Source organism: Vanessa cardui, chromosome 24 (assembly GCF_905220365.1).
Source record: "Vanessa cardui chromosome 24, ilVanCard2.1, whole genome shotgun sequence".
Classification (NCBI taxonomy): domain Eukaryota; kingdom Metazoa; phylum Arthropoda; class Insecta; order Lepidoptera; family Nymphalidae; genus Vanessa; species Vanessa cardui.
The window spans coordinates 10690915-10703442 of NC_061146.1; the positions used below are offsets into that span (position 1 = coordinate 10690915).

Consider the following 12528-nt stretch of genomic DNA (forward strand, 5'->3'; position numbering starts at 1 on the left):
TATAAGTTATAAAGCTATATTTTATTTACTATCGTGTAAGAAATGAATAAGTTTAGAAATTTGAATTAGATTTTCATTTTTATAATTGACTTAAGTAAATATTAATTAAGTACTTTTAATGAGTTAGATTTGTTTGTTTAATTTGTGTCGTGTTCTGTGATGGAAAACATCGTGAGAAAACCTGCACGTTGTTTGTGCAAAAAGCGTGGACGGAATCATCCCCCAAAAAGGGGTGTTAACCCCACCGTAGGATATTTAAGTTAATTTGGACTTAAATGTGTGTAAGTGTGTGGAATAACAGTTAAAAGTTTTTGATCTCAATAATTATATTCTTATGTTATATTATTTATATATTTGTATTGTTGTAAATATTAGGAGTAGATATTAAAAAATATTTCTGGCATAAGACAAGTTTAATTTTTTTTTATTTTTATATTTGTACAAATAAACTGTTGGTCAAGTGATTTGTTTTATTTAATCTGTGTAACAATCTTCCCTGTCAGGTTGTCATTGGATGAGGTACAATGGCGTTCAAAATGGCGGAACGCTAACTAATTGATGAAAAAGTGAGTTTGTTTGTACGATGCCACATCTGAACTACCCTACATTACTATCTCTCCATTACTACCCTTCTACTCAAACCCTGTGCAGCTGATGATCATGAATCATTGATTTCCTGATACCCGCCACTCTTCGCGCGGGCGAAGTCTCCGATGAAAATTATGACGTAATATTTCGAATTGAAATATTTTTTGATTCTTGTGTTATTGGATGTTTTCATAGAAATCTTGATCCTTAAAATAATTCGCACAAATAAACTTTGGCGAACGTCACTACTTGCCATTTTTTTTGGTTTGCCATTTTAGCACATTGTTTACAAATAATGATATATATTATTTTTAAATAATAGTAATAGTTGGAGTGCAACCTAACCGAATTATTGTGTTCATTCGCAATTAGACGACAATGAATCTTCATGTATATATTTCATCTCGTGCTCAAAGGAAAAGAAACACATAGTGAGGAAACCTGTATGTGTCTCATTTTTTTAAATACAGCAATTTGAACATCCATCGACTCGCATTTAAGGCACGATGAAATGAGTTCCAAGACTTCTCCTCAAATGGAATCCCTTAGCGTTGCACTGAAATATTACTTTTTATTAAATAAACTACTCTTAACAACTAACTTTAATAAAAATATGTTAACAATTTACTTTTGTAAAGAATTTTCCGGTTACATTAAATAAAAAAAAAGATCTTGTGTTTTCATTTGGATTCGAAATTGTTTTTTAACATACTAAGTGTTAACAAGTATATCAAGTTTTAAAAATAGATTAAACTTTCTCACAATTATCAAGTTCTAATATTGTTTTAATGTTAAAATGAATTAATGAAAATCTTAAAACTTCCTTTAAAACTCTCTTTGTTGACTTTGGATCAGCCTGTTTGTGTAAGAACGACCTACTTATCATAAGTTTTATTGCTGAATAACAATAGTTAAATTGTTTGTGTTTGTGTGGAACATATTGGATTCCCACCCGTAAACAGTTTTACTTTTACTACCGTCTTCTAGTTATTAATAAGTTTAAGTTACCTGTGTAATTCTGTTTTAATTATATGTTATATAATAGTCAATATATCAACTTTGTATAAAAACTGTTGGATTACCAAATAAATAAATAAATAACCTAATACCTAGTATAAAACCCATAATACACAGTTGGTGGCCCATTGAGGATGTATGTAATTAATATTGTTATATTTGTCCATATACATACAATACTGGTCTTCGTCTGAGTCTTTTCTCCGTATGAGGCAGGCTATCGTTGAGTTAAAGAATAAATACGACCTTCGTTAGTGTTCAAGCTTGCTTTATATAATAACAAAATCACACATATTCATAGACAGATACAGACAGCGCTACTTTCACATTTATAATATTAGTGTACCTAGATATATAGACGATAGTGATACTATCAAGTTGTTGTATTGGCAGCATACCTAAAGTAAAAAAAAGCAAAGTAACAGCCTGTAAATTTCCCACAGCTGGGATAAGGCCTCCTTTTCCATTAAGGAGAGGGTTTGGAAGATATTCCACGCTGTTCCAATGCGGGTTGGTGGAACGCACATATGGCAGACTTTCGATCAAATTAGATGCAGGTATCCTCACGATGTTTTTCTTCACCGCCGAGCACGAGATGAATTATAAACACAAATTAAGCACATATATATAGTGGTGCTTGCCTGGGTTTGAACCCGCAATCATCGGTTAAGATGCTCGCGTTCTAACCATTGGGCCATCTCGACTCAGCAGCAGCATATCTATCCATTTAAAATTAACAAGATATCAAATTTCTCAAACGATAGCTTTTTATTGATACCAATAGAAATATTTCAATCGTTAACATATTTAGCTCTTAGCTGAGAGCAACCTTGTCACATAAATACACTGTGTTAATCGACTCCTTGATTACGTATTAGATAGCAGTATTAAGAAGTTAAAAAACGACTTTTTATAATCTAGACTCAGATGGACGAAGCAGGTGTTTGCGATAAACTTTATTGTTTTTTCGTTTTGTTGGTAATTCTCATTTTGATAAGCCTCATTCATCAAACGCAGGACCGTATTCTACACTATTATATGAGTATTTTAATTTAATACTCTATTAGGTAAAGTATAGATTGAGGATCTTATATGAGTATTTTAATTTAATACTCTATTAGGTAAAGTATAGATTGAGGATCTTGATCGATGATTTCAGTTCATATCTAGCAAGTATTACTAAATTTTGGTACTTATATTCGAAAATCTGGGCTAAGGCCTCCCCTCCCATTAAGGAGAGGGTTTGGAACATATTCCACCAAGCTGTACCAATGCGGGTTGGTGGAATGCACATGTGGCAGAATTTCGATGAAATTAGACACATGCAGGTTTCCTCACGATGTTTTTCTTCACCTTTGAAATTTACAGGCTTTTTTACTTTACTTCAAAATCTTATGGTAAAGGAAGGACCAGTGCCGTGCCGTTACCAAAGGATGTTTGTTTATCTTCCTAAAATAAATTGAAAATAAGATTTTGTTAATAAATGTTTGTTATTCAATTAATTAAAAATAGCTCAACTAAGTTTCCATTGTTTCAACAGAAGAAAGCAAACATAGCAGGTGACAGAAATAAATAATTAACATAAGGTTTTAACATATATTAAAAATAAAACTAAATAAATATAAAAGTTATTAAAAAACACAAATAAATTGATTGATACTGACAAATAATTTGTGTTATTTATTTTAACATTTATTTATTTATTTTAGTAATAAATTCATATTATTTATTATTACAGCACTACCCATGTCATATTCTTTGACCTGTCCTACACCGTTGGTTGCCTGGAAGAGATCGCTATGTAGCGATAAGGTCACCAAAATTGTACGCCTGTTTTGTTAAGGCTGGATCTATGTTGTATTTATCACTACACAGTATAAAACAAAGTCGCTTTCTCTGTCCCTATGTATGTTTCAATCTTTCAAACTACGAAACGGATTTTGATGTGATTTTTTTAATAGATAGAATGATTCGAGAGGAAGGTTTTTGTATATAATACATGGGCGATATAGTAAAGCAAAACTGTCAGTTTAGATATTTCTAATGTGATGTCGTAAATAAACAAATCTTGTGGAATATTTAGTAGCAGTATTGAACCCGTGCGACGCCGAAGCGGGTCGCTAGTTTATTTTATCTGTGAAGTAGATATGTAGAAGATATCATAGCCTGTAAGACAGGATATGGAATCCTAATATTATTCAGTTTAATTTATCGTAAGAAAACAATCGTAATCACGCTTTTCGATGCGGGACAGTCAATTTCCAAACAATATAAGTGAACTTGAATACATATCTGTTCGAAAATTCATGAACAATGGCAATCAAGCGAAAAATCATATAAAAGTCATTCGTACATCCAACCGATACAAGTGGTCCCAGGCCTCACGACAGCCATGGAGGTGAAAATTGCGTTGCTGATCTTTGCACTCGTCTCTCTCCAGATCGTGGATGCAGGTGAGTTTGTGACAGTTAGATAATTAAAGCTTCTTTATTTTCAGATAAAATTCTGCGCCCAAGTTTGTGAGCTCATGTATCATTTGGTATACAAAACTATTGTTTTTCGGTTTGCAGAGCTGATGATTGAGTGTTAATAATGCACATTGTGTAATTAATCATGTTTATGTAGATCACCTTGAGATTGCCCAGTGGTTTATAATAGATGCATCTATTAAGTTTGCGGATTCAAACCCAATAAGCACTGAATTTGAATCTGCATAACTAAAGTAGATAGTTTTGTGCTCTTCGTCGAAGGATAACATTGTGAGGAGATTATGCTGTGGACACACAGTTGGCCACAACAACTCGCATTAGACCAGATTTGTAGAAAGGTCTCAACATCGTAGATCAATCATTGGCATCATAGTTAGCCAGATTGCTGTAACCTCAATACCATAAACGTTTTAGAACTATTTTACAATCCATTGCAAATGACGGACGAACAGCTTGAGAAGCACGGCTTAAAATGCTATCCTGGTCATACTGTTATAAAAGTCGAAGAGAAAAAAGTAATAAACACTGAGGACGTCTCTGAAGAAGAAATTCGAAGATCTCATATGAACACCGAAGCGAAAGAAGAAAGCTGCAAGGTTTGTGTGTGCTCTGCTGATGGAAAAGACGAATATTGTAGTCGAAGACCAGCTATGAATGTTAATGAATGCCTTAGGATGGGCATTTTGAAGAAGAATATGGAGAAGGGTTTGCCTTTTGCGCACGAAAGATCGTTGGCGTTTAGGCTTAGGCGAGGTTTGTGGGTTTGGTATGGGATGAATCAGTGCAGCTGAAATGTGGGGCCAAAAAATTTCGAAAGATTTATTTGTTATAGGTTTATATTAAGGTCTGAGAAATTCGTAAACTTATTTGTAATGGTAGTAGGTAGAGGTAGTTTAACTAGTATGATCGGAATTATTAACTTTATGTAGTTTAAGTTCAATATTACTAGAACAAAAACACCGCATGTAACCGATTCTTGTATCGCTCGAATTTTGTACATGATGAACAGTCTTCATTATAAAACTTGATTCATCTTTTATCGTCTCGTAAATATAATTTACTTTTAATACAGATTTTATTTGGCATTACGACGAGATACCCTATGAGGCTAAAGCTAGCTGCAAACGAGGTACCTCCTACTACAGCAACAACATCAACGCTAACAACACTGACATCGATATCCCGAGTGACATCGACTCCCTCCTAGATTACTCCAACAAGGAAATATGTTACTATTGCGTTTGTGCAACGCATGGGAGACACGCTGGCTGCATTGGGAGAGATCCTTGGTACTGTGAATATTACAGAATTATCAGAGAACCTGATGCGCCAAGGAACAGATACAGGAATTTATTCCAGCAAGATAGACCAGCTTATTTCCGACAACTATCCCATAGGTTGAGAAGGACAATGGACGATGGGCTCGTAGCATTTATGGATGTTGGTATGGCAGTCTGTCTGAGCGTTTGTTTCTCTATTTATTCGAGCACGGCACACTCTTAGCTATTAAGTTTATTTTAAGATACTTCTTTTTGGTGTTGTGTTGTGTTTAGGGCCATCGTTACGGTGTATAGTGTATGTAAAACCTGCAACCAATCTTTTGTTATTCTACCAAATTGTTATTTTGTTTTATGATTATGTTTTCACTGTGTTTTGAAATGATTGTAAATGAAAGGTTGGTTGCAGGTGGTGATACGTTGTGCTGCAACCACCCGGATGGTCACCGTCGCCACTTGCACGAGCAAGTCCGAAATAAGATAAGGCTGATGAGAAGAAAGGTTCCGAAGGAGAATATCTTGGCTGGCAGCCCTCGAGAAGACTATGTGGACTTCATTGTTAATAATGATTAATATATCTCACTGATCAATAGAAGTGACAGCTGTAGGCAAACTAAATTTAAAATTGTCGTGTTTACAAAAAAGTCTTTGAATTCGGTTATATTGTTTTGATTGTGTTAAAGTTTTATGCAGTGACCGTTGCCATTATCTTGACTATAGATTTCTAAATTCAGTTTATTAATATTTAAAGTTATTTATTATCGTTTGTAAAAGTGTTGCTTTCGAAGTGTATGTGAAGTGAAGTGATTGTATTATTATTTTGTATTTTTATAAATTTGTATTGTGTTTATTAAAGTGTTTTCAAAGTGATTTCAATTTTATGTGTTATTTATTATTCGCACACGTTTGCTTGCAATCTTTTATTCTTTTGGTGCACCATTTTTTTCGTCACCATTTATGTTTCAGCTGCACTGATTTTTAACTTTTTTATATAAGTAATTTTAATAGTTATAAATACTATATTTGATAGTAGGCAGATTGAAATGTTACTAAAAGTTTCTAAAGTTTATATTTGAGCAACAAACGGTTCCGAGTTTTAATTGGATTTTTAATTGGTTGGAATAACCGTGTAGACAATTGAACCATCAGTAATCAAAATTAATTAATTAAATAATAAAAAAATATGCAGTAACTTTATATAGACATTTCTAGATTTTTTTTCTAACAATTTTTTAATTTCGACAAATATATTCTTCTAATACTTTTTCCTGTATGATGCTTAATGTGTAAACGTTTTAACAATCATTATTCCACAGTTGGAGATGATATCAGTAATCCAAAGTGCATACCATTTGTATCCCAATATTCCGATTGTTCTGAAGGTAAGACTACCGTTTTATTATTACTTACATTTTATACGAGCAACATAAATTATATAGGATATAAAGGAAGGGGACGATCAAAGAAACGATGGTGCCCTTATCCCAAGTAAAATTGGGATAACGGCAGAAAGATGATTATATACGAGCTTCACTTGGTTTGAATATAAACCGTGTTGTGACCATTTGTTGCGGTAAAGTTCAATTTTCTAAGAAGGAAAAGGATCTTATCGTAACTGAACATAAGCTATAATCATTCAATGGTTTCCGTGACGGTAGTTGTGGTGGTACCGTTTGCTCACAGTCAATCAAATCGAATGTCTAAAATAAAATAAAAATCCATTAAAAATATTACAAAATAAATAACTTAATAATCTTTACTTGCAAGTACAAAAACAATTAGTAAAATGATTAACTAAGTGAGCTTTGTGCACTTTGTTAATTTCCATTTTGAAGTTCAAAATCATATAAATAGGGCAGACTGCCGACGATTTTGTGCTTTTGAATTAAACTGATATTTTATATATTATTCTGAAATAAAAGTAGCCTAAATTACTCCTTATCATATCAGCTATCTGCCAGTGAAAGTTCTGTCAAAATCAGTGCTACAGTTCCAGAGATTACCCTCGAACAAATAAAGGGACGTTTTTTCGGTATATGTAATGAAGACATACATGTTTAGTAAAAAAAGATTCTTTTAATGATACGAACAGACACTTCAATTTTATTATATGTATATAGATTTGAGATTTGCCGTTCCACAGCTAATGAGTGTTCGGGCTGTAACCGATGCGCTTGCTCAGCGGAGGGCGAGTGGGAGTGTGAGGCTGTTTTCGACTGCTCAGTCGATGAAAACGACAGCTTAGCTGATAGGCAAACTATTACCACTGCTATTGATGCTATGTCCATAGGTATGTTATATATATATGACGTTATAAAATAAGATTCAAGTTTGTCCTGTCCAAGTCCAAAAAACATCATTTTTTTCTGTCAAGGAATTATTGCCAAAATATCTATCAAGTATTCTCGAAACTTTTCGGTTTAGAAAAAAAAAATCTTCGTTTCGTAAAACTTTCTGATTGCCATCCAATCAGATTACGATAGAGTGAATGGCGAGTTACTTTTAATGTACAGTCACGGTAAGAAAAGGTTCGTCACTTTAAGATCTATTTTCGTGTGCTCAGTATGAGCGACAATCTGCTTTACCGATCGAGAACGACATATCGCGTCGCAATGATTTGATGTATAGATTCAAAAGGTACTAAGAGCTTAAGACTTGATAGAGGAATGAATTTGAAATCTGACGAAGGTTTTATTGCTCTTACTGTACTACAAATGGCCATTATGGTTTCTAATTTGCGAATACATCATCTATCACTTAAAAATTTTGATGAATATGTACTGTGTTTTAATTTATATATGAACAATTTGTATGTTTTACATTCGTAATCATAGATGATTTTTAATTAAATTATTTTATTGTATATTAAAGCGGGATTAAAAAAGAAGGCTAAGAAAAAACCTCAAGGCCTTGTGCCGGGTCCTCTAAATTCTGACGACGAAATAATAGGTAACCAAATACAATAAATCTGTTAGCTTTCAATTATCTCAATACTACTTCCTGTCCAAATTTGTTGCATTAATCTAAATATTATTTCCAGGTTATATAATCGCTATACCTTGAAGAAAGCTATAATTATTTTTTTCTAATAAACTTTAAACAAGCACCTTTCTTTTATTTCTGAGCACAGTTCTAGATCATTATGGTGAGTCTTGTTATTTTTTCTAGACTTAAAACTGTTGTTTATTTTTAAAAACTTTAGTTCCAGAGTCTACTCGTTATAACGAAAATTTTGAGACATACATGTCTCGACAAAAACGTTCTGTCAAAGAGCAACCAGATGAAGAGACGAATAAAAATCATACTATCACCTTTTATCACACAGGAGATGATATAAATGAAGGTGAGACAGAAATATCCAATGCATTATAACATATTATTCTAGACATACAATAATAATATTTAATAACATCCACAGATACATTGAGAGGCACAAATCATACAGGAACAATATCAGCTACTAAAGTAGAAATGAAAACTGTACCTAAAATATCACGTCGCACAGATGTTATAGATAATTTCAATAAATCTGATATAAGTCCGCTGCAAATTGAATATAATCCACAGGACTATGACCATCACATTACTGAAAACAAGATTGAACCGACACCTCATGGTCAAGATTTGGAACATTTAAGTAATGGAGAACTTCATAAGATAATCGGTAATTTCTCACAGAGTACAAAGAACAAGGACTTATCGAAGCTAGTTGTAACCGAACTGAAACATGGTACGGAAATAATAGGTGATAAGAATGTCCCGCCAATGTCTAACATTACTTTTACACCTGAGAATGATACTCTAACAGCAATGACTTACATTGCTGGTAATCTTCTCACAAAATTATGGGATATCGAAAAAGAATCCACTGATGCATCAATCGAAGTTGAATCAATGAAACACAAAAAGATAAACGATTTACTTGAACTATTTAAAGAACCGCTTAGTATTCGACAAGAAAGTTTTCTTAAAAATGCTCTGAAAAAATTATCAGATACCCTTAATAAAAATAAAAACGTTAAGAATGTTTCGCTTTGTGAAACAATTACAGAAACAGATATTTCTGACGATGAGAATTCAAATAAAAAAGGGTTCCACAAAATTAATACGACAACATGTGGGAAAGCAAAAGTTGAAAAAATGCAAAAAGAAAAAGTTAAACAAAAAGAAACTGCTACCGACGTTATATCTAAGTTGAATAACGTTATAAGTTTAATGAAGAAGTTTGAAAAAGTTCAAAATAGTATAAAAGACTTAAAGCAGCATACCTTAAATGTACAACCCGGTGAAACAGACATAGAGAGTGGTATTATGAGCACTGAGATGAAGAATGATGAAAATTCATCCCTAAACTTGTTTGGTAATTTATTAGAAAAAATAACAAAGCTCCTCATTCCCAACAATGCGAGCAAAAAAGTCACAAGTAAACTCAGAAATCTTAACCAGCTTAACAGAAATGACCATGTGAAAAGAATCGTTGAAGATAAATTTAAAATCGATTTGAAAACTACTAACCTAACGATCAAAGATAAATTAATTTTCGATTATTTAAATCACATCAAAAATAATCCTAACTGCCTTCTTCGTCAAGTACGTGAAAAAAGTGATGAAAAGAATATTGAAGGAGATATTCTTTATAATTTATCAGACTTCTTTAAAATTAAATCTCTTGTTGATTTAATTCAATTAACAAAATCTGAGACCAAAAGCTCCCCGGCTGTATCCACCACCGAGACATATAAAGAAGCGCCCGCGTCGGAAGATGTTTTGCGAGATACTCCAAGTAAAGCAACAAACAACATTTCTCAAAAATTAAATATCACAAAAGAAAAACTCAAAGGTCATTTAAAAGCGATCATTGATGATCTTCTTGAATTGCAAAATGAAAACGACCCAAAAGCAAAAAATAATATAAATATACTTGATGCTTTACCTTGTATTTATAATATATTAAACGCTGACAAAATTAATAATGATCAAAAATCAAAGAAACAATTAGAGACAGATCCTTTCAGTAAAATTAAGAAATTGATAGATTCATTAAAGCTAGAATTTACATCTAACGCACCAACGCGTAGAAATAACTTAGTTTCCATTGAGCGACCTCGTTCGGCGAAGGTCTTGGAGAGAATATTGAAAAACTTAAATAAAAACATAAAAGCAACACGAAGAAACTTTAGTTATAAGAAACCGAAAACGTATGAAGAGTTAAAAAATGTCATGGAGAAGGTAGAGCTGGGCAGCAACAGTTACAAAAACTTCGCTTTACTATCAATCATACCGCCTCAAAAACGCCTCATGTTACTAAAAACCTTAGAAGCCGATACTAAACAAAATATCCTTGCACTGAAAAACATCCAAGATTCTTTCGATACTCTGTATAAGCTACCTCTAGATAAACAAAATGAATTCCAAGAGTTCATTTCTAATGCAGAAAATAATATAAATTTGAGTGTAAAAGTGTTAAATAATTTAAGCAATGCAAAACCAAAGAGCACAAAAGATATGGTAGAGGTGTTTGCACCTGAGAAATTTGAATCAATCAACAGACCAGCAGTGAAAAGACCCGAATCAAAGCCAGAACTTGTATCTAATTATAAAAGCGAAGACGTTAAACTAACTAGAGATCAAATCATAAGTCTATTAATAGAAAATCGTATCAAGCAATATTTAGCAACAAAGGAAGCAACGAATGCAGATCTTAGCGATGATATTAATTATAATATCGGTAAAAGAATTATATCTTTATTAAAACAAGGCAATATGGTCGTCGCCAAAGAGCTTTTTAAAGTTTTCATTGCAAATAAACGTGTAGGATTTAAAGTGAATGACGATTCAGGTAAGAAGGGTTTTTATATTATTAAGATTTTAATGTAGACACACATTTCTTTAGACTGTATAGAGTCATAACTACTTTTAAATTAACATTATGACACAGGAAATTTAACAACAACAACAAAAGTTTGTAAATTTCCCACTACTGGGAAAAAAAAGGCCTCCTCTCTTTTTGAGGAGAATTTCTATGAAATTAGACACATGCAGGTTTCCTCGCGATGTTTTTCTTCACCACCGAGCACGAGATGAATTAAAAATACAAATTAAGCACATGAATATTCAGTTGTGCTTGTCTGGGTTTGAACCCGCAACCATCGGTTATGCACGCGTTCTAACCACTGGGCCATCTCGTTTCAGATATATTTAAACAAAACAGAATATCTAGAGTTATTTTATTCAAAAATGCATTTTAGGTTATAGTCAATGTTTCGACTGTCAAATTAAGTTTTTAATAAAATACCTCTTAATACATTAGAAATTTGTTATTCCCAGCTGCGACAGTCAGAGCGAATAACGCAAAGGAAAAAGGCCCCCTGCTAATGGCGCTTAAAGAACCACTTATAACGTTTGATAATGATGACAAGAAGATGCAAATGAAAACGCCTGAACTTCTATTTACACAATTATTAAACCTTAAAAAGATAAAATAAAAAAATATATTTTTTCTTGTAAATTATATTTCGTACTTTTGTAATATTTTATAAATAAATATTTAATAAAACATATATCTTTATCTTATCTATTACAATTTCAAACGTCGAACAGACATTTTCACGTTAAGTTTAAATGACCACAAGATGACTCTGGACCGGTGGTAGCTTTATATTTAATATTAATGGCGGTTCAAATATCAATGTTTTGTTTTTGGCAATAACATGAAGTGGTCATATATAAAAGTCAGTAGGCTGTAGTAGTGCCGACCAAACTTGTAACTTGTTAGAGTAACAGTGCAAAAACCTTTGTCGGAATTGTAACACCACATCGCATTCAATTCTTAGTTACAAGTTAGGTCGGCACTACTACAGCCTACTGACTTTTATATATGACATTTTATATATGAGATTTGTTGTTATTGTATGTGTTTAAACTACGTTAATTTTAGCTTAATCTTAAAACGATGTTATGATGTCAGATTATACTGGCACAGCTTTGAGAACAGACAGGCCTCTGAGTACTGAGTACCCCACACTAATGAGATATTCTTTCATTAGCAAGCAATATCTTATAATGTTGTTCTCCGTTTTGGGTGAGCCAGTGGAACAACAGGCACATGGGACATAATTACTTAGATTCCATTGTTGTTGGTATTTGAAGATCAAGGG

General features: G+C 32.7%; 2 protein-coding genes across 2 annotated transcripts; both read left to right on the top strand.

Moving 5' to 3' along the window:
- Positions 1 to 3979: 3979 nt before the first annotated feature.
- LOC124540270 lies at positions 3980 to 8434 on the top strand. Its single transcript, XM_047117739.1, has 5 exons — positions 3980 to 4058; positions 6688 to 6753; positions 7515 to 7661; positions 8243 to 8320; positions 8412 to 8434. The coding sequence occupies exons 1-5, from the start codon at positions 3998 to 4000 to the stop codon at positions 8432 to 8434; spliced, it is 375 nt and encodes a 124-aa protein (XP_046973695.1). The 5' UTR covers positions 3980 to 3997.
- Positions 8435 to 8805: 371 nt separating this feature from the next.
- Positions 8806 to 11856, top strand: LOC124540271. Its single transcript, XM_047117740.1, has 2 exons — positions 8806 to 9731; positions 11699 to 11856. The coding sequence occupies exons 1-2, from the start codon at positions 8843 to 8845 to the stop codon at positions 11854 to 11856; spliced, it is 1047 nt and encodes a 348-aa protein (XP_046973696.1). The 5' UTR covers positions 8806 to 8842.
- Positions 11857 to 12528: the final 672 nt, after the last annotated feature.